This window comes from Bos indicus x Bos taurus, chromosome 16 (genome assembly GCF_003369695.1).
Source record: "Bos indicus x Bos taurus breed Angus x Brahman F1 hybrid chromosome 16, Bos_hybrid_MaternalHap_v2.0, whole genome shotgun sequence".
NCBI lineage: Eukaryota > Metazoa > Chordata > Mammalia > Artiodactyla > Bovidae > Bos > Bos indicus x Bos taurus.
The window spans coordinates 15,646,258-15,670,174 of NC_040091.1; the positions used below are offsets into that span (position 1 = coordinate 15,646,258).

General features: G+C 37.2%; 1 protein-coding gene across 3 annotated transcripts in view; it reads left to right on the plus strand.

Annotated features, from left to right (window-relative positions):
• BRINP3 (BMP/retinoic acid inducible neural specific 3) overlaps nt 1–22,290 on the plus strand; it is a 486,602-nt gene extending 464,312 nt beyond the window's left edge. For 2 of the 3 annotated variants that reach the window (XM_027564433.1, XM_027564432.1), the window contains exon 8: nt 20,815–22,286. In XM_027564433.1, coding sequence (XP_027420234.1) covers nt 20,815–21,931 — 1,117 coding nt within the window. In that variant the 3' untranslated portion in view covers nt 21,932–22,286. Of the gene's footprint in view, nt 1–20,814 lie in introns of all 3 variants that reach the window. The other variant, XM_027564431.1, reaches the window with a different exon arrangement.
• Nucleotides 22,291–23,917: the final 1,627 nt, after the last annotated feature.

Genomic DNA, 23,917 nt, shown 5'->3' on the forward strand with positions numbered 1-23,917 from the left:
GAGAAGAGAATGGCAACCCATTCCAGTATTGTTGCCTGCAAAATTCCAGGGACAGAGAAGACTTGTGGGCTGCAGTCCATGGAGTCACAAAGAGTCAGACACGACTAAGAGACTAACACTTTGACTTTAGAGCAAAATTACTTACTTTTCCCTTAACTATAGGCATTTAAATTCCTTGTATATTCTTTTTCCTTTGCATATAAACATGATTTTCTTCTTAATTTTATTGGTTTTAATTAAATGTTTTAATTAGAATTATTAACTTTTAAAACCTTAATTTCTAGTGAAAACTAAGAAGTAAACAATTATAAGCTGTCTTTTACATCAGAATTCTGTAGAATAACAAACATAAATATTATTCAGACTTTCCAAAACATGCATTCTTATAGAAAATGTCTCAGTGTGGCACCAAACATATTTATTAATAGTCCTAAATAACTTTAGTTTCTTTGTAAAAGCCTATGCTCAGTAATTAATGTTTCAGTGATTTTATTTGGGAGTGATCTAGATATTCAATAACTTCCATCATTTAACTTAATTTAGCAAATCTCTAAAGTTTCAAGTTACTAAAATTTCAAAGAAACTGTTTTTAAGTAGATATACCATAAAACATAATTATTCTTAAATAGTTCACCTAAAAGCTCTCACTTCATTTATGTCAATTTAGTTCACTTTTCCTCAATAATTATGTTCAGATTACTCATGAAATCTTCAGAAGACATTGGACCACACCAGCCATCACCACCCCCCATTTTTCTTGCTAAAAAATTTTGTGGCAGAGATAATGTGAACTTATTTGAGTTTTAGTAAACTTGGTTACAATAAAAATGCTACACTTAATGTTGTCTATGTTAGTTAAACCAACAAATTTAAACTAACTTTAGCAATAACTATTAATTTAATACTGAATATTTCCTAGATCACATGAAACTGAAACTCATTTGGGTTAGTTTCTGTTTCTGAGTTTATAGAATAACTTATTTTCCTTTAAGTCAATTAAATAGTGTTCACTTATAATTAATTTTGGCAATACCATCAAAAGTAGAAACATATAGTGTAGAAACATAGATATACATATATCCAGATACATATAGATTTCATAGTTTTCATTTCTAAAACTAACTTATAAATCAGGCATTATAATATAAAACTCACTAGTTTATAAAAAACAATTAGAATAAGTTGCTTTCTTGCTTAAGTTTAAAAGTCCTCTTTTCCTTTTTTTTTTTTTTAACTTAATCTCAGGAATTGGAGAGGGTCTAGATACAGTTCCCTGATCTGTACAACATTTACATCTCAAAGGCATAGTGAGAGAAAATCCAAGTTCCTCCTAGAAGGACTTCTGTTCCCTTAGGGTCAGAATTTTGAAAAGATGATTTATCAAGCTGGCTTTTTTTTTTTTTTTTTTTTTTTTTTTTTTGCTGCATACACAAAAGTCAGTTTGGGAATGTGAAAAGAGCCCTATGTTGGCCATTTCTGTGCAAGATTTTCTTAGTTTCCAATAAAGTGAGTGCTTATGTGCTTCATACAAAATGTGCATGAACCTGGTTGGAGGTTAGCTATCTGACTTCCCTCTGTCTTCTGTGTAGGAGGCTTTATCTGGTGGCTCATTGGTAAAGAATCAACCAGCCAGTGCAGGAGCCACAGAAGATGGGTGTGACCCCTGGGTTGGGAAGATCCCCTGGAGAAAGAAATGGTAACCCACTCCAGTGTCCTTGCCTGGGAAATCCCATGGACAGAGGAGCCTGGCAGGCTACAGTCCATGGGGTCACAGAGTCAGACACAACTTAGCAACTAAAAACCAAGAGGAAAAACAATCCCCCATTTTAAAGTTGGTTTGTCAAAATATTACTATCAAAAGCTGTGTGGTGGGCTGTTGTGCTATTTGTGAGTTTACATCCTGTAGGTGTTACCCTCAAGTTGTTTCAGCAATTTTATGTGTCTGTTTCTGAATTCTCTCACTGGCAGTCTAAAACCAGCTTGGGTGCTCAGAATTCTGGATGGGCAACCCTATGTGTGCATTCCTAGACAAGTAAGTCTTTAGTTTGAGTGGCTTTCCTTATGAGACTGCCAAATGGTATGAGGATTTGTTTCCACTACTCCCATAAATTTCTCAGTTGCTTGAGAAAGCTGTATCAGCTGGGAGGATCTGTGGCCCCTATCTTTGGAGCTGAAAGCTCTCATTTGGTGTCTTCAATTTACTCTGACCAGCCCTGTTAAATAGCCAGTTCCAGCAAGGACATCAGATAGCTCTTACCTAATGATGCAGTCCAAACCACCTAGATGTCTTTCAACTGAGCAAAATCTTGTCAATGTCTTTCAACTGGAGAATCCAGATACCTCTTCTTGAATTTAAGTTCAAGGAAACCCTAGTCCTCATATCAAGGAGTTTAATAACAACTGACTAAGGCTCAGGATGTCAGCCAAGATGGGAGATCCAAGACCACATGAGAGACTCACCCAGTTCATCTGGACACATCAAGGAGGTGGATGGGCACATGGAACCCTTGCTGATACCACAGACCTAGATTTCTGTAGAGTTCAGTTGAAGGAAACAAATCTGCTCTGAATCCTTCATGGTTGTCAAAACTGTTGACTGAAAAACACACACACATAATATAATAGCTGAGTTGAGTTTTATTCAGGGCCTTCCTGAGGACTCTAACTCAGGAGATTGCCTCTCAGAAAGCTCTTGAGAAATTGCCCCAAAGAGTTGAGAGAGTGGCCAGATATACACAATTTTGCCTAGGAAATGCATGTAGTCAAGCATATAGCTCAATAAACATTTACTGCTGGTCATGAAGATTACATATCTCCATTAATGATTTTAGTGATTTTCTATAAATGAGAAGATGCAAAAATCTGGGTTCATATTTTTTTTTTATTTTTCTGAGATAGCTGTGATTATCTAAGGGAACTGTTTTTCCAAAACACAGAATGCCTTATCCTGTTTTTTGTCTGAATAATTAGAGAATTAGGTTTTATTTTAATAGGTAAAATCATAATTTGAATAAATCTATCTTTAATGGAGAAATATCTGTCAGTCTCTTTGTTTCAAGTCAACATTTATCAGTCAATAGCAATTATGTAGGTTGTCGCGGGACCTATTTCTATCAATAGCTTTTCTTTTTGCAATGAATGGCATCTACTTGTTTGTTCACAGTTCTTGTAACTACATATTTTTATTGGGCTTTGTAGGTGATATTATATATTGACTCTGAAGTATGTTATTTTATTAGAATACTGTTGATTTTTAACAAGCTGTTTTGTTATTTGTTGACCACATTGTCTTTACAGATTTTTTTTTTTTAATTACAGTGAGTCTTTTTAGTTCAACAGTTAGGTTAGGAATAATCTTTAGTCTTGTGACACTCTTTACTGCAAAGGCATGGCTTCTCTCGTATTTGAACGTGTTTACCAAGCCATTCTACCTTGGAGATACCCAAACTGCAAACACTGTCTCCTCTGTGATAGGCAAAGAATGCAGTCTTTACATTTGCTTTCTGGTTGATTCCTCAAAATGTGTCTCACAATTGCCTCAATTGATGTCTTCTCTGGCAACTCTCCATTTTCATTCTGTACACATGAAGCCTTTAAGAGTATTGTTTCTGACTGAGTTCCATCCTTCCCACTGTGTCCAGATTAGGGAGTTCCCTAAGGCAAAACTTCTCTCTCCATTGGTGGTGTACCCTTCTTTAAAGACAAAAACTCATTTTGCTTTTGCTTTTGGACATTGTATAACTCCTTTAACTAGTAGTTCTTTCTATTTGGGTCAAATTTTATAAATTATTATTGGGAGCATTGATTGAAGACAAGCTACTCTAGTGTTAGTCACTTAGTCATGTCTGATTCTTTGCAACCCCATGGACTATAGCCTGCCAGGCTCTTCTGTCCATGGAATTCTCCAGGCATGAATACTGGAGTGGATTGCCATTCCCTTCTCCAGTGGATCTTCTTGATCCAGGGATGGAATTCAGGTCTTCTGCATTGCCAGGCAGATATTTTTATCATAACTAAAAACAAAAAAGAAAACTTGAAGCAGTTTTTATTGGAGTTGCATAAATTTAGAAATACATTTGGGAAGAACTGATGTCTTTCCTAGTGAGTCTTTCTATTTGTGAATATTGTGAATATAACTGCATTGATTACATATGCTTTAGTATCTTTTCAATATTTGTATATTTTTATGTTTTGTTATATATAATCTTTGTTATTTATAAAAAAAATTTTGTTACATATAACAAGAACCACAAGTTAAGTACAATGTGAATAGTTATTCTTCTTGGAATTTTTTGAGCTTCCTCTATCTCAAGATTTATGAATTTCATAGACTTTGGAGAATTCTCACTTACTGTCATTTTATATGGAATCTCCCCTTTTTCTCCATTTTCTTCCTCTGGAACTCTGATTAGGTATTTATCACTTTCTCTAACGTTATCCTCTTGATCTATTTTATATTTTCAATCTCTTCTCCTCTCTGTTGTGCATATTCTCAGTATCATTATCTCAATTATATTTAATTCACCAATTTTCTGCTCAGCTTTGCTAATCTGATGTTTTACCTCTTACTGTTTAAATTTAAATCATCATCATCATATTTCCTTTCTTTTTTCAGATTTGTTTTGGTAACCACTTGTGTCTATCTCATATTTTATTTTACATAGAAATTATTTAAGTGTGTTCCTGGTAATTGACTTCAATATAAAATGCTTTCAATTTCTGTAATCAATGCTGGTAAGATTCTGATTTTTGTACATTTTCAACCTTGGTAACCCTGGTTCTGCTTTAGGTTTTTTTTTTTCTATTGTGAGTTCATAGTCAAAAAAAAATTTCATCTGTATTGATTCTTCAAGTCCTTTACAAAATGTAAAAGATATACACTGATGTAGAAAATATGTATATTTAATATCACCACAGTAAAACAATTTGGGGTTACTTTAAAATAAATTACTATTTTCATTGGGGTTTTGAATGTTTAGATTACATGTTTTATAAAAAAATACTTTGAATTTATAGATTATGTATTAATATTTTCTCTTCTACTACCAGTGGGGTTACTGTAGGCATTCATCATGCTCCTTTCTTTTCTAGAATGCTTATTTGTTTGCTTAATTGCTTGTTTTGTTTTTAAGCTGACTCTCTTTAAATTCATAGTCTCAGTCTTACCAGCCTCATCAGTTCAGTTCAGTTCAGTCGCGAGTCGTGTCCGACTCAATGCGACCCTATGAATTGCAGCACGCAAGGCCTCCCTGTCCATCACCAACTCTCAGAGTTTACTCAAATTCATGTCCATCGAGTTGGTGATGCCATCCAGCCATCTCATCTGTGTCGTCCCCTTCCTCTCCTGCCCCCAGTCCCTCCCAGCATCAGAGTCTTTTCCAATGAGTCAACTCTTCGCATGAGGTGGCCAGAGTATAGGAATTTCAGCTATAGCATCAGACCTTCTAGTGAACACCCAGGACTGATCTCCTTTAGAATGGACTGGTTGGTTCTCCTTGCAGTCCAAGAGACTCTCATGAGTCTTCTCCAACACCACAGTTCAAAAGCATCAATTATTTGGCACTCAGCTTTCTTCACAGTCCAACTCTCACATCCATACATGACTACTGGAAAAACCACAGCCTTGACTAGACGGACCTTTGTTGGCAAAGTAATGTCTCTGCTTTTTAATATGCTGTCTAGTTTGGTCATAACTTTTCTTCCAAGGAGCAAGCGTCTTTTAATTTCATGGCTGCAATCACCATCTGCAATGATTTTGGAGCCCCCCCAAAAAAAGTCTGCCACTGTTTCCACTGTTTCCCCATCTATTTCCCATGAAGTGATAGGACTGGATGCCATGACCTTCGTTTTCTGAATGTTGAGCTTTAAGCCAACTCTTTCACTCTCCTCTTTCACTTTCATCAAGAGGCTTTTTAGTTTCTCTTCACTTTCTGCCATAAGGGTGGTGTCATCTGCATATCTGAGGTTATTGATATTTCTCCAAGCTATCTTGATTCCAGCTTGTGCTTCTTCCAGTCCAGCGTTTCTCATGATGTACTCTGCATAGAAGTTAAATAAGCAGGGTGACAATATACAGCCTTGATGAACTCCTTTTCCTGTTTGGTACCAGTCTGTTGCTCCATGTCCAGTTCTAACTGTTGCTTCCTGACCTACATATAGGTTTCTCAAGAGGCAGGTCAGGTGGTCTGGTAGTCCCAATCTCTTTCAGAATTTTCCACAGTTTATTGTGATCCACACAGTCAAAGGCTTTGGCATAGTCAATAAAGCAGAAATAGATGTTTTTCTGGAACTCTCTTGCTTTTTCCATGATCCAGCGGATGTTGGCAATTTGATCTCTGGTTCCTCTGCCTTTTCTAAAACTAGCTTGAACATCAGGAAGTTCATGGTTCACGTATTGCTGAAGCCTGGCTTGGAGAATTTTGAGCATTACTTTACTAGCGTGTGAGATGAATGCAATTGTGCAGCAGTTTGAGCATTCTTTGGCAGTGCCTTTCTTTAGGACTGGAATGAAAACTGACCTTTTCCAGTCCTGTGGCCACTGCTGAGTTTTCCAAATTTGTTGGCATATTGAGTGCAGTACTTTCACAGCATCATCTTTCAGGTTTTGAAATAGCTCCACTGGAATTCCATCACCTCCACTAGCTTTGTTCGTAGTGATGCATTCTAAGGCCCACTTGACTTCACATTCCAGGATGTCTGGCTCTAGGTCAGTGATCACACCATCGTGATTATCTGGGTCATGAAGATCTTTTTTGTACAGTTCTTCTGTGTATTCTTGCCACCTCTTCTTAATATCTTCTGCTTCTGTTAGGTCCATACCATTTCTGTCCTTTATCGACCCCATCTTTGCATGAAATGTTCCCTTGGTATCTCTAATTTTCTTGAAGAGATCTCTAGTCTTTCCCATTCTGTTGTTTTCCTCTGTTTCTTTCCATTGATCGCTGAGGAAGGCTTTCTTATCTCTTCTTGCTATTCCTTGGAACTCTGCATTCAGATGTTTATATCTTTCCTTTTCTCCTTGGCTTTTCGCTTCTCTTCTTTACACAGCTATTTGTAAGGCCTCCCCAAACAGCCATTTTGCTTTTTTGCATTTCCTTCCCATAGGGAGGGTCTTGATCCCCGTCTCTTGTACAATGTCAAGAACCTCCATCCAGGCACTTTATCTATCAGATCTAGTCCCTTAAATCTATTTCTCACTTCCACTGTATAATCATAAGGGATTTGATTTAGGTCATACCTGAATGGTCTAGTGGCTTTCCCTACTTTCTTCAATTTAAGTCTGAATTTGGCAATAAGGAGTTCATGATCTGAACCACAGTCAGCTCCTGGTCTTGTTTTTGCTGACTGGATACAGCTTCTCCATCTTTGGCTGCAAAGAATGTAATCAATCTGATTTCAGTGTTGAGCGTCTGGTAATGTCCATGTGTAGAGTCTTCTCTTGTGTTGTTGGAAGAGGGTGTTTCGCCAGCCTCATAGAGGTCTCAATTCAACTTCTTTCCTTTCAAGTCACTGGACTTTGTTTCTTACACCTGACACAGCCCCTGAAACCTCTAGATCCAGTACACCCATATCTTCCTTCACATTTGTTCTTTTACTTCAATTTCAGCCTCTGAAATTTACCCCATCTTTTTTTCCAGACCATAAATGCATTTAAGACATTTTTGTCAGAATTATTTGGCATTTTGTGCTGAGGAGTTTTTAAAAGTATTTCCTTTGACATTTTCCCACAAATATAAATCCATAATTCAATTTTGATTTAGAAGTTTTGTTTAAAGGGGTTGCATGGGAAGAGATTTTGCTTATCTCTAAAAATTCCAATGAAACAACATTCATTTTCTTCTTTCTGAGAAGCTTATATTCCAAATACCAAAACTAACATGTAAAAATATAGATATTATAATAAACAGTACACTTTGGTTGAAACAAGAACATATTTACCAATAATATATGGTTGTACATTGCTTAATTACAAATATAGTAATATAGATTAAATTATATAATTAAGAATATAGTATATATAAGAATATAATATATACATATAATTATATATAAGAATCAAAGAATTAAGTTGTTGTAAAGAGGCTTATTAAGAACTGTTTACAGTAAAAAAAAAAATTAAATTTGCATCTTGAACTGGCTAAGCAGAGAGAAAGGACAATTCTGTAATGAAATTCTGTAATGACAAAATTCATTGTGGTTGAAATTGAGCATGACATATTTAGGGAGGGGAACAAAGAGAGCCTAAATGGAGAATATATTTTATAGAGTACTGAAGCCTAGGTGGGTATTGTATGATTGTAAAGGACTTTAGAAGTTAGGCAATATACATTTTATATGAAAGTTATTAGGTATTATGCAATAAGAGATAAATTCATTTTAGGAAGATTAGCTTGGAAGCACACAAATGTAATAAAATGACAAAAAGAACAGGTACAGGGCCTCCAGAAGCTAGATCTTACTTTAATTGATACAGAAAGGGATGAGTTGATATCCATCAGTATAGATAACAAGGATAGTTGTGTTAGGAGAGAGGAAAATAAGGCCAGAGACATTCAGTTTGGAGAGATGCTTATCACACAAATGCAGGCATATCAAAAACAGTTCATACCATAATTACATTCTGGTTATATGAATAGACTGACGTTGGATTTGGACAAATTATGTTTTCTTTAATTGAAAATATGATTTAGATATGAATAGTGTCACCAATTGAAACATTAAAATTTGATTAAATTATTTAAATAATACAATTTCCTTTTGTTTCAAGTTTTCAGTATCCAACAGAAACATTTTATGTTTTTTTTTAAATGGATGAGAAATTGGTTATGCATTATTAAATTAATTTTTTAAATGTTTATCACACACTGAATATCAAGAAAAATCATATGAAATGCTAAAGATAAATAAATGAATACAAGCAAGAACATTCACAATTTTGCCTTGAATATGCTTTTTTCTAGCTTCTTCTCTTTTTTTGTTCTTAATTTACCCATTAATGTGATATTTGTTATTTATATTTAGTTTGAAATATTAGGGTCAGAGATGAATAGATCTATGAAGGGTAAGATAAAATGGCCTCTTCATGAATATTTTACTTTTAGAAACTTCTATTTATATTATTTAGATTTTCAAATTTGGATTCATCATTAACATATTTCAAGACTAATAAAGGTTCAGAAGGTTTTAATGTGAAAACTTAAGCATAAACACTATAAACTGATTAAGGTACTTTATGATAGTAAAATGGTGAAGTAAACAAATATATCTTCTCCCTCACAGCATGTATAATGTAATGAAGTATACAGATGATTGGGTAATAATGACTTGGTATAATGAATATTATGCTGAATGAAAACCAGGGTGTTGTAAAAGCACATAGGAGAGACCATTGCATTTGTGTCAATATTCCTCAATTATACTACTTAATAGACTGAACTTGCACATAATAAATACTTTCCAAGTTTTATTAACTTATCATGTAAGTGATTCAATTGGCAAAATAGTTCAGGTTCTAATTTGGAGGAAATTAAACGTGGACTCTATTTTTTAAATAATATATTCCCTTAATATACAGTAAAATAATTGAGTTGTATTTCTCACATTTCACATCCTGAATGTTGCCTTTTTCTTTTCATATTTTATGTCATAAGATGGGAAACATATCTATCGGTTTTTCTTTAACTATACTATTAAATGCAGCACAAACGTGGACAAAATGTTTCAGTTGCAGATTTTTTTCTGTGTATACTGTTCAATTAAATGAATTACAGTTTAGTTGGACTGAAGCTTTCTGGTTTGCCGTTGTCCCACTTAGTACTTTTTGCTCTTGTTGTTTGTACTTTTGGTGTTCAGTTCAGTTCAATCGTGTCTGTCTCTTTGTGACCCCATGGACTACAGCATGCCAGGCCTCCCTGTCCATCACCAGCTCCCAGAGTTTACTCAAACTCATGTCCATTGAGTCGGTGATGCCATCCAACCATCTCATCCTCTGTTGTCCCCTTCTCGTCCTGCCTTCAATCTTTTCCAGCATCAGGGTCTTTTCCAATGAGTCAGCTCTTTGCATCAGGTGGCCAAAATATTGGAGTTTCAGCTTCAATATCAGTCCTTCCAATGAATATTCAGGACCGATTTCCTTTAGGATGGACTGATTGGATCTCCTTGCAGTCCAAGGGACTCTCAAGAGTCTTCTCCAACACTACAGTTCAAAAGCATCAATTCTTCAGTGCTCAGCTTTCTTTATAGTCCAACTCTCACATCCAAACATGACCACTGGAAAAACCATAACCTTGACTAGATGGACCTTTGATGGGGAAGTAATGTCTCTTTAAAAAAATGTGCTGTCTAGGTTGTTCATAACTTTTCTTCCAAAGAGTAAGCATCTTTTTATTTCATGGCTGCAGTCACCATCTGCAGTGATTTTGGAGCCCCCAAAAATAGAAGTCTGCCACTGTTTCCACTGTTTCCCCATTTATTTGCCTCGAAGTGATGGGACCGGATGCCATGATCTTAGTTTTCTGAATGGTGAGCTTTAAGCCAACTTTTTCACTCTCCTGTTTCACTTTCATCAAGAGTCTCTCTAGTTCCTCCTCACTTTCTGCCATTCCTGCCAGAGATTCTCAGAGGGCTCAAACAAATCTTGTGCACACCAGGACCCAGGGACCCCACAGAGACTGAGACAGAACTGTTTTTGGGCATCTCCTGAGGAGGTATGGGTTGGCAGTGGTCTGCTGCAGGGACAGGCGCTCTGGGTGTGGGTATGGCATAAGTCCCCTCGAAGGAGGTCACCATTAACCCCACTATAGAGCTGCCAGAATTTACACAGGACTTGTGGTGTTATATCCCCATATTGTCAGGAGTAACAATGACCAGGATATACTTTGAGTTCTGTCACTTACTAGCTAGTTGACTTTCTGCTGCTGCTGCTGCTAAGTCCCTTCAGTCGTGTCTGACTCTGTGCATCCCCATAGACGGCAGCCCACCCGGCTCCCCCGTCCCTGGGATTCTCCAGGCAAGAACACTGGAGTGGGTTGCCGCTTCCTTCTCCAATGCATGAAAGTGAAAAGTGAAAGTGAAGTCATTCAGTCGTGTCCAACTCTTCGCAACTCCATGGACTGCAGCCCACCAGGCTTCTCCGTCCATGGGATTTTCCAGGAAAGAGTACTGGAGTGGGGTGCCATTGACCTTCTATAAGTTCTAATTAATTAAGCTTTTTACAACTCATATCTTTAAACACAGATTGGGATAACAAGGGTCCGTACTTCAAGGTGTAGTTGAGAATTGGGAGAGTTAATGAAATGCCTGTAAATGGACTGTGCACTTGACAAAACCTCGGCTAATATTGTCTTTAAAATATCACCTACATCTTCAACTGCTTCACTCACTTTTTCATCATCCTCCTACAAGCTGAAAGTTTTAGTAGATACCTGAATTCAAGTTCATAAAAATAAAATGTGTGTGTATATATGCATCTATAGGTTTATAGATGTGTATCTATACACACGTGATATATATATGTGTGTGTGTATATATATACACACACACACACATATGTGCTTATTCACTTCAGTTGTGGCTGACTCTCTGTGACCCCACGGACTGCAGCCCACCAGGCTCTTCTGTCCGTGGGATTCTCCATGCAAGAATACTGGAGTGGGTTGCCATGCCCTCCTCCAGGGGATCTTCCTCACCCAGGGATTGAACTCGGGTCTCCTGCAGCTCCTGCATTTCAGGCGGATTCTTTACCACTGTGCTACCAGGGAAGCCCATATATATGTATACATATATATAAATGATGCTTCTTTGGGAGACTCATAGCCAAGGGACCTTTGACAATGATATCCTGTTTCTCAGGATGTGATATTATTTCCAAGAGTGAGACTATTGTGTGATGAGCCCCAGGTCATGTTGTCAAGGCTGAGATGGACACAGCAGCAGAGCTGGAGGAGAGTGAGTGACAGCATATTATTTGGCATCATTTGTCTGTGACTGCGCTAATAATCAGTTTATGATTGTTTAAATGGCTGTGGGCACTCAATCCCAAATTCTTATTCAGTTTAAAGTATTAGGGTTGAAGAAGAACAAATCTATGAAGGCTGAAATGAATAATGAATGAAACAAATATTTAACTTCAAAAATAGACTGAAGTTGTGTTGTTTAGATTTTAAAATTCAGATCCACGCTGCACAGATTTGGAAAGCCAAAAAAGATTAGAAGGTTGGAAAAAAGGACCTTTGAAATAAGATTATTAGTGCTCAGAGAGGATTTAACTGTGAGAGAAGGTAATTGTTTTTGTATCAACATATGTTCTAATACCTCAGTGCAAACTGTCATGCATCAGAATATATGTACCAAATTTGAAAAAATATTGTTTGTTCAGATTTTTGAGTTTCCAAATTAATACAGAGGCCATCTTAATCATGCTATCAATAACTAGGTCCATCTGATAAAAGTGAGATAAAGAGTAAGATTATGCATGTAATCCACAAATTGTTGAAGATAAAGTGACAATTTCCACTTTCTAGAGGAAAATAGCATTTGTAATAAAGAAACTGCATATGATATGATTTCTTTGGAAGGTAACGGTAGTTATAATCATCATCATAAGAATAAACATTCACATTTATTGATCATTTTTTTCTGTGCACAGGCATTCTTTTAATGGATTTTCTTGCTATTTCCCTTTAATTCTTACAATAGCATATATTTCATTCCCATTTTCCATATGAGTCAAGGAAAATAAGGTTCACTGATAGTTTAGCTCCCAAAAGATGATTGAAGTCAAGAGAGTGGGCTATAACTCAAGTACCTAATTTTATGTAATAATTTAAAGTTATCTTTTATCTTTAATGCTTTCCAGCATGACGATAAATAGATATCTTTCCTTAACTCATTTTTCCTTACTATTAGACACACATTAAAAAGTTAGATTTGGTTCGAGTCCTTTTTCATTGTAATACCTAATACATATATAAATTGTGAAAGTTGTTGAAACTATAACTCTATGTATTTTTTCAAATTGTCAAATGGGTTTAAGTTTTACATTTACTGTTGAAGGATTAAAAATAACAAAGTGACTGGCCCATGATATGAGGGAAATTCAGTAAATAATTTATTAATGTAACTGTAACATAGTAGATTTCTAAAAGTAGGCTTTAGGGTTTTGGTTTATTTCCCTGGTAGCTCAGCTGGTAAAGAATCTGCCTGTAATGTAGGTAACCCCAGTTCGACTCCTGGGTCAGGAAGATACACTGGAGAAAGGATAGATTACCTTTATTCTTGGGCTTCTCTGGTGGCTCAGCTGGTAAAAACGCACCTTTAATGCAGGAGACCTGGCTTCGATCCCTGGGTTGAGAGGATCCCCTGAAGAAGGGAATAGCTACCCACTCCAATAGAATTGCCTGGAGAATTCCATGGACTGTATAGTCCATGGGGTCGCAAAGAGTTGGATGCAACTTTCACTTTCACTTTTTGTTCTGTGTGTGTATGCCCAAAATTTCTATTTTAGGGCTTGCAAATTTAGCATACATTGTGGGCACAAGGCCCCAAATGTATATTAATTCAAAGCTGTCTGCTGCTATACAGACATTTTAGCTTCTCTCTGTCTTCTTCTGGACATGTTCTTAAAGGTTCATGGCTAACTGGTATTTGTGTGTGTGAGTGCCCAGTCACTCAGTCATGTCTGACTCTGTGCGAACCCATGGACTGTAGACTGTCAGGCTCCTCTGTCCATGGAGTTCTCTAGGCAAGAATCCTGGAGAGGGTTGCCACATCCTTCTCCAGAGGATCTTCCTGACCCAGGGATCAAACCCGTGTCTCTTGCATCTCTTGCATTGGCAGACAGAAGCCCTAAAGAGCCCTTAATAGCTATTGTGGTTGTTCATTTTCATATAGAACCTTAAACAGTGTCTGTGTACATAGTTCTCTAAGACTGCATGTTTTATTTTAATTAAAATGAAATACTGTTGGTATAATACAAAGAGAAAGTGAAGTGAAAGTCACTCACTCTTGTCCAACTCTTTGTGACCCCATAGAATATACAGTCCATGGAATTCTCCAGGCCAGAAAACTGGAGTGAGTAGCCGTTCCTTTCTCCAGGGGATCTTCCCCACCCAGGGATCAAACCCAGGCTCCCTGAATTGCAAGCAGATTCTTTACCAGCTGAGCCACCAGGGAAGCCCATAAAGAGAAAGATAGTTGCTAAATATGTGCATGGGGCTTCCTTGGTGGCTCAGACAATAAAGCCTCTGCCTGCAGTGCAGGAGGTTGAACCTAGGTTCAATCCCTAGGTTGGGAAGATCCTTTGGAGAAGGAAATGTCAACCTACTCCAGTACTCTTGCCTGGAAATTCCCATGGACAGAGAAGCCTGGTAGGCTACAGTCTATGGGGTCACAAAGAGTCGGACACAACTGAGCGACTTCGTTGACACTTGCCTAAATCCGTTTGCCACTCTTTACTGCACACAGAATAAATTTAAAACTGAAACAAAATTCTGCCTGATCTGGCCACTACTTAGTTCACAGTCTAATACTGCATCAATATTCTCTCTGTTCCAGCTCTACTGGCTTTCATTTAGTTCCTGAAGACAAGACCCTTCCTACCAAGTCCTCTGTACATACAGCTCTTTTAGTGCAATACTCTTTGCTTTGACCACACTGGCTTTGTCTTTGGGGCTGGATATTTTTAAAAGAGCTTCCTGGGCCCTGCTTCTAGGGATTCATATAATATGTCTGGGGTGGGGTCTAGGAATCTATTTTACCCAACCCACTTAACACTGCTGATAGAAAGAGAATGCGAAAGGTGAGAGTTGTGAATTAATTTGATTTGGGACAAAATGAGGACTAATAGTCTGGGAGTAGCATTTCAGATAACTCTGAGAGCTGCTCTGAAGAGGTAGGAGGGGAGGTCAGTGTTATATACAATTTTAGATAAGAAAGTCCATGCAGTCAAGCATACATTTTGGCCAAGGCTTGCTGCTTGTAATGAAGAACAGATGCCATCTTTAATGACTTTAGTGCTTTTCTACATATGAGGAGATGTAAGAGTTGGGCCCATAAAATCATCTTTTGAAAATATCTATCTGAAGGTCTGTTCTGCCAGTTTTTCCCAGAGCACAGATGCCTCATTCCTGAACTTGACCCTCAACTCCTTTAAAGGGGGGTGTTGAAGATCAGTGGCTGCAGTGACCAGTGACTTAGTCCTTGTAGAGGCAGATGGCAAGTGCCAATTTTTAGTTGGCAACATCATTCAAAACTACAAGGCCAAGACAATATCTTCTTTGATATTCTTCATAACAACAATGTTTTAATACACCGTTTCATTCATATTGTTGCATTGTGGGCAGCTACCATGTGTGGGGGCTCTGTGACGATGGGATTTGTTACATCATTTCATCCTGACAGTAGAGCAACAGGCAAACTGAGGGTGAGCTTCTGAGATTCAGAAAGCTGTACACATTCCCCAGTGTCATGCAGAATCAAAATCTGGACCAGTGTTTCTTTGAATTCTAAAGTCTTCGCTCAAAGAGACTAAAGTGACTTGTCCCCCGCCACCAGGTAAAGTCTGTCCTAGAAATCCAGTGTTCATACTTCTGGTCTAGTGCTCTTTTGACACTCATATAATGTATGTTCTGTGAAGAAGAACAGATTTTAAATACACAGAAAAGGACTTCCCTGGTGGCCCAGCGGTTAAGACTTTGCCTTCTAATGCTAGAGGTGTGGGGTTTAATCCCTGGTTGGGGAGCTAAGATTCCCCTATGTCTCGTGGCCAAAAAACCAAAAAATAAATAAGTAAAACAGAAACAATATTGTCACAAATTCAATAAAGGCTTTAAAAAGGATCTACAGAAGAAAAAATTCTTTAATGAAGACAGAAAGAATGTTGTCAGTGAACAGAGACAAATGAACCAAACTTGTGTCTAATCTCAACTTGGTTTGCTACCTGATTTCTCAAATATAAACATGCTATAGGCTTTTAACTAATTATATTTCTTCCAAAAGTTTAACTTAACTCTGGAAGGTATTTTCTTTTTGTAATGCAATCACATAAAAGGGTTTTTTTTTTGTTTGTTTTTTTTAGATCAGTTTCAATGCACTTACTTCCTGATAGATAAGGAGTTTTTAAACCCCTTGAATCGCTTCATATCATTGTCATTATCAACTCATTGACTTGAATACTGCCTTCCCTTCATTTTTTCTTCTATACTTCTATAATTTGCATAGTTCCTTCACTTTAATTTATATTCTCTCCCTCCCTTTACTCCTTCTCTCCCTTTTCTTTCCTATTTCCTTGCTTAGTAAATATTTATTGAAGTGCTATTAAGTAGTTATTAGAAACAATGCCACATGTTTGATAAAAAGCAACAAAGGACTTACTTGCCTGCCAGGAGTTCATCTTTCAAATTGCATCTTCTAAACCTAACCCCAGTAGACCCTAAATAGTTTATGTGGAAAAAAGTTATGTATGAGAATAAAAATGTGGCATTACTTTGTTTTAATACTTAAGTATAAAAGAAAGGATTGATGCTTTTGAATGGTGGTGCTGGAGAAGACTCATTAGAGTTCCTTGGACAGCAAGGAACTTAGACTAGTCAATCCTAAAAGGAAATCAACCCTGAATATTCACTGGAAAGACTAATGCTGAAGCTGAAGCTCCAATACTTTGGCCACCTGATGCGAAGAGCCAACTCACTGGAAAAGCCCCTGATCCCAGGACAGATTGAAGGCAAAAGGAGAAGGGAGTGACAGAGGATGAGATGTTAGATAGTATCACAGACTCAATGGATGTAAGTTTGACCAAACTCTGGGAGACAGTGAAGGACACCGAAGCCTGGCATGCTACGGTCCATAGAGTCACAGAGAGTCGGACATGACTTAGCAACTGAACAACAACAAAAAAGAAAGGGAGTTTTGAAAAAATACTTCAGTAAAGTTCAGTCGCTGTTGTGTCTGACTCTTTGTAATCCCATGGACTGCAGCACACCAGGCTTCTTTAATGTGGAATATATTTCTCTTCAAAAATTTAACTTTAAATTTTAAAACTACAGTTAAAGTTTACTTTGTCAGAGAAAAAAAAAGAACTACATGATCTTTTGGATAAAGTGAAAACCCATGTACAAATGTGAAATTTGCTCCACTTTCTACTTTTTTTTTAGGCCAGTTTTTTATTTTATTTTTTTACTTTACAATATTGTATTGGTTTTGCCATACATCAACATGCATCCGCCACAGGTGTACATGTGTTCCCATCCTGAACCCCCCCTACCACCTCCCTCCCCATACCGTCCCTCTGGGTCATCCCAGTGCACCAGCCCCAAGCTTCCTATATCCTGCATCGAACCTGGACTGGCGATTCGTTTCTTTTATGATATTATACATGTTTTAATGCCATTCTCCCAAATCATCCGCCCCCTCCCCCACCCAGAGTCCAAAAGACTGTTCTATACATCTGTGTCTCTTTTGCTGTCTCGCATAGAGTTGTCGTTACCATCTTTCTAAATTCCATATATATGCGTTAGTATACTGTATTGGTGTTTTTCTTTCTGGCTTACTTCACTCTGTATAATAGGCTCCAGTTTCATCCACCTCATTAGAACTGATTCAAACACTGCCTTCACAAGATTTTACTAGTAGTAATGAATAATTATTGAATTTTGTTCCTTTAAAAATCTATTCCCTACCTGTGAAGTAATTAAAAAAGTAAAAACATAGGTAATAGGGAATAAAGGACAAGAAACAGCAAGGAAGGAAACACATGTAAGCTCTTCTGTCCTAGGGAACAGGAGCTTTGACAGCATACTGAGTTATCAGTATTCATACATGACAAGCTGAAACCCACGAACCTTCAGTAATGCATTCCTTCAATAATGCATCTGCAGGGGATGTGAAAAGAATTGGAAAAGGCTGAAAAAGTCACTGCTTTTCTAAAGTGTCCAAAGGAGTCTTTCTATGATACCCTAGTTTTGTGAGCTCTGTCTATAGACTTGGGTCTATTTAACTCATTTTTTTTTGGTTTGTCCTTATGATTTGGAAACACAATGAGAGCTTACAGTAAGAGATGGATTGGCTCAGAGAACTTATGCTTTGATTCTAGGGAAGAAAATATAATGTTCAATCCAGATAGGGTATATATTTTATATGGTTTATATTAGATAGATATAAATAAGGCTACAGACAGAAAGAAAACACAGAAATAGGGAAGAAAGAAAGAAGGATAGAATGGAAGGGAGGGAAAAGAGAGAAGGGGACAAAGAAAGAAGGTAACAAGGAGAGAGATTAATTCATTGAGAGTGAATTGATGAAATAAATATATCAGTAACTGCAGATGACAAGTCAGTAATAATTTCTGGATTCTGAGACTGAATACAGAAATCATGAATCAAGCTATTTCCTCAGTGAGAAAAAGAAAGCTTTTGTATGTGTGTGTGTGTGTGTGTGTGTGTGTGTGTGTGTGTGTGTGTATATATATATAAAATACAGCAAGAAAACAAGGAACCAGAGAAGAAGAGATGCTTACATAGATGTATGGCTAACCAAGTGCCAATCATTGCTATTTCACAACCCCTGAGCAGCCTCCTGGGAGAGTTTTCTAAGAACTTATTTTTAAAGTATCTTGGGAAAGTTAGAAATGATTTTAATAGGTGTAGTATCCCAGTTAGTGTTTTTCAGTGCAAGAGACAATTAGGAGGAAAATATTTTGTGTTTTTGTTGAGCTTAATTAGGTTTTACCTTCTATTCTAGGTCTATAGAAAACAGTTGCATTTAGGGACTCTGGAAAGAAAGGTTTTTAAAATATACATTTACTGAGATTTGTATATAGATTGAATTGTGCAGATGTCAAGAATATGTTGTGTAACTCCACCTCCTGCATCTTGGGAGTTAGATCTTCACAACGGTATGAAATACAAAGTTTAGTGCTTTAACTTTTCACTGAAAAATATGCACATTGAGAAAATGTTCCTTTAATTTGTCTGTGCATTTTATCTAATATTCATTAAGTATTAGAGCATTGTGATCTCCCAGCATTCTGCTAGGCCCAAGATCTAAAGCTGCAACCAAAGCATATATGATTTTGGCAAGTTGAATATTATACTTAATGGGATAAATGGAGTATAAACAAGTAAGTACACGATATAACATTTTAAGTGGAAAAAGGCACTATGAAGAAAAATAAGTAAATATTATGAGTAGGAATAAAGGAGTTATTCAATTTATTTGGAAAAAAACAGGGAAGAGCTTCCTTAAAAAAAAAAAAAGTGTTATATCACAATAGGAGAATGAGCAAGGACCAAAAATGAATATATAACTCAAATATTGCTCTGAATGTGATAATAAATTGTTCTGACTGATTATTTACACATTCATATCTATATTTTACTGCATATACAAGTTCGTTAAATGGTAGCAATGTAATGTCTAAAGGATTGGGTACAATATATACAATTTGCAGAAAATCTTATATGTACTGAATAATCAACACTGGAAAGGCATAAAACACCAAAAAATATACAATTTTTGGTGTCTACTGTGATGCATGCTCTGTACAATAGTCAAAACACATGCAGCCAGTCTGAGGCAAACTATTTCTCACAAGAACTTAATATGGAAAATATTACTAACTTGAGCGCTAAGTCACTTGAGTCATGTTGACTCTTTGCCACCCTATGGACTGTAGCCCTCCAGGCTCCTCTGTCCATGGGATTCTCCAGGCAAGAATACTGGAGTGGGTTGTCATTTCCTCCTCTGGGGGATCTTCCTCACCCAGAGAGCGAATTCCCATCTCTTGTCTCCTGCATTGGTAGGTGGGTTCTTTACCACTAGCACTATCTGGAAAGCCCTTTGCTAACTTAGGTCATTCAACATTTCCATTATTTTGCAGCTAGTATGAGAAAGTAGCGAGATAAAATCAAAGAATTGTCTGAATACACAGCCACATGCTTTTCCTTAATTATTTTACTGAGATTTTAAACACACTAAAATAATTTGAATAATGTGGGAAAAGAGGAAAAATGAGATCTTAAATTTGCATGAAGATTAGCCTGATTTCTAAATATAAATTTTAAAATGTTAATTATTCAAATCAAACCCATTCAACTAACACACTTAACCCTTATTAAAAGAACTCGTAGTTGGTTTTAATGAGATATTTTCAACAATTTTCTTGAGCAGCCTGGAAGGATAAAAATCAAACATGTTTTAATAATATTTTCCCTCTCAGTGGGTACTTGTTCTTTCAATGTTGATGGAACCCTAGGATTTAAATCCATTGATTGAATATTTAGAGTTGTTTTAATTTCATTTTTTCCTTTCTATTTAGGATTCCTGCTGCATAGTGCTCTATGAAGCTAAGAGTGAATGAATGAACAATCGTCATTTATGCACTCTAATTCTACTGCAGATATTTAATGATAAAACATTTTATTTCCTTTTGTTGGATATCATTTCAAAACTATAACAAACCCAATTATATTCACAATCAGCTTCCAAGGACACTAATGAGATGCCATGTAATCTCTTCAGAAGATATTTCATGCAGTTTTCCAGTTCAAATCAAATGTATCTATCTTTAATCTTATTAAATGATGAACAAAATATATATATATAATTTAAATATATAAATATTATATAAGTATATTTATATTTTTTAAATGATGAACTACATGGATTTTTTTTTTAATCTCAGTTAAATAACTGACTGGAAAGGTCCTAAGAACGTAACAGTTAAGCTTTCAGACACAAGGTAACTTGACTGCAGGATACACACACACACACACGAATGCTTTTGTATTAATCTAGTTTCCTTTTGTTTTCTGTTTCTAGAACTTCAACTTACTGGCTCACTCGCATCCAGTCTTTTCTCTACTGCAATGAGAACGGCCTTCTGGGCAGTTTTTCAGAAGAGACGCACTCCTGCACGTGTCCCAATGACCAGGTGGTCTGCACGGCCTTCCTGCCCTGCACGGTGGGCGACGCGGCCGCCTGCCTCTCCTGCGCCCCAGACAACCGCACCCGCTGCGGCACGTGCAACACGGGCTACATGCTGAGCCAGGGCTTCTGCAAACCCGAGGTCGCCGAGTCCACCGACCACTACATCGGCTTCGAGACTGACCTGCAAGACCTGGAGATGAAATACCTGTTGCAGAAAACCGACAGGCGGCTGGAGGTGCACGCCATCTTCATCAGCAACGACATGCGCCTCAACAGCTGGTTCGACCCCTCCTGGCGCAAGAGGATGCTCCTCACCTTAAAGAGCAACAAGTACAAGTCGAGCCTGGTCCACATGATCCTGGGTCTCTCTTTACAGATCTGTTTGACGAAAAACAGCACCCTGGAGCCCGTGTTGGCCGTCTACATCAACCCCTTCGGAGGCAGCCACTCTGAGAGCTGGTTTATGCCTGTGAATGAAAACAGCTTCCCCGACTGGGAGCGGACTAAGCTGGACCTCCCCCTGCAGTGTTACAACTGGTCGCTGACTCTGGGGAACAAGTGGAAGACGTTTTTTGAGACCGTGCACATCTACCTGAGGAGTCGCATCAAGTCAAACGGCCCCAATGGCAACGAGAGCATCTACTACGAACCCCTGGAGTTTATTGACCCATCCCGGAACCTGGGTTATATGAAAATCAATAACATTCAAGTGTTTGGCTACAGCATGCACTTTGACCCGGAAGCCATCCGGGACCTGATTCTGCAGCTGGACTACCCCTACACTCAGGGATCCCAGGACTCAGCACTTTTGCAGCTTCTAGAGATAAGAGACCGTGTAAATAAACTCTCCCCACCCGGTCAGCGTCGTCTAGATCTCTTCTCTTGCTTGCTTCGTCATAGACTCAAGCTGTCTACTAGTGAGGTGGTGAGAATCCAATCTGCTCTGCAGGCGTTTAATGCCAAATTGCCAAACACAGTGGATTATGACACAACCAAATTATGTAGTTAACCATACATGTCAAGCACAACCCAAAATCTTGAAGGAGTTTTTACAGTGCTTTTGTGGAACAGTTTATGTTTGGAAGAGTACCTTTAAATTGTCTTTTCAATATCTGTCTTATATCCGTCAATAACGTTGGATGGCAATTTACACAATGGACTTGCTGACAATGAATATATTATACTGCAGTTTTGGTTTCTGAATGAAATAAATACTGACACCAGTCTAGAAGACATTCTACTTTTTACAATAAATTTCATTTGTAATTTTATATGTTCCGTGGCAATGCTTTTGTGCATTACATCCTCTAGAGGGAACATAAAAAGATACCAATAAAATTTTGTAGCTGAACAGTTATTAAAAAGAAATGCTGTGGGATTCCTTTTTTCCATGAAATGAGTTCTATTTTGATATAGCTTGTTAGAACCTGGGGAAAATTCCCAAGATTTTTAAATTGAAACATTTGACGGTTCCTTTCAAAAGCCTTTAGGGAAAACCCAACTAGGTAGAATGCCTAGCATTAATGTATTTTTATGGTTAACAGCATAATGGCAATGCTTTATTACCTATACTTATAAACCAGACACAATCATTATTAAAATAGACAACTTATTTCTCAACTAAATATCTAAACATTTGGGCAAACACACAGAAAGTCAGTGTGCTTATAAGTACACATGGAGAAAGTAAAGGCTTCATTTCCTCAGCAACTTGCTTTGTCATTCTCTTTCTACATTCTAATAACCAGCAATCAGCATACTCTACACACTTATTTTCATTTCAAGTATTAAAAGCCTAGTTATTCCAGTACTTTAGCAATGTCAATAAGATAACATTTCTAGAAATCATAAATTGTAACGTGCTGGCGTAAAATAAATGGTCAAATAACTAATTCAAGTGTAAATAGACATTTTTTCCTCTCAGAGAAACTAGTATCATTAAAATACATTTTGCAGTGCAAATTCTTTCAATACAAACTATTTTAGTCCAAAATATTTGCTTGAAATTCCGTATTACCAATATATAATATTAGATATGTGGGCTTCCCAGGTGGCACTAATGGTAAAGAACCTGCCTGCCAATTCAGGAGACATAAGAGACACAGGTTCAATCCCTGAGTCAGGAAGATCCCTTGGAGGAGGCCACGACAACTCACTCCAGTATTCTTGCCTGGAGAATCCCATGGACAGTGGAGCCTGGCGGGCTACAGTCCATTGGGTCTCAGAGTTGGACACAACTGAAGGCACTTATCACAGACAATATTAGATATATAATTAATGTTTTTTATCTAATGAACTTAAGTTGCATTTTTGTTTAGATATATGAATGTGTTTGTAAAGTATGGTGATGCTTTTATCACTCTGCTCTTGTTTAAATATTTCATAAACATTTCTTATAATGTTAACCAATGCACTGTCCAGCCCAGGTTTCCTGTTGAGGTCATGAAGTTATTTCTCAGAGCACAAAGAAGGGAATGTATGACATGATTGAACATAGTAAGACTGATGATGAAAACATCACATCCACATTCTGGATTCTTAAGCTGTTTGTTTAGATTCCAAAGCATTTTAAGAAAAGGTAGCTCAGACATCGCATACCAATTCAGTCACCATAAGTGTGGCATAGCCTTCTAACCCCTGCCTGGATAACTGATTTTCTTTCTTTAATCATCTGATTTTTTTTCCCCTTACTTTTGCTATTATCAGTAAATCCACTGAAAATATACACAATTATTTAACACCATTTTTCTGATGTCATAGCAGATATACTTTTTATTTAATTCTGACAACACTAGGCTATAGATTATCATTCCCATTTTCTTGATGGAAGAAAAACAAACAGAGGCTCAGAATGGTTTGTCAAATTCCCCAAGATCACAAACCAGTAAGTTAAAAAATCAGCCTACCAACACAACTTTTCTGGAATGAATTGTCTTCTTTTCAAGTGTGCCACTGAGATTTAAATGAACCATCCTATTTCTGTATTTAATCTCAT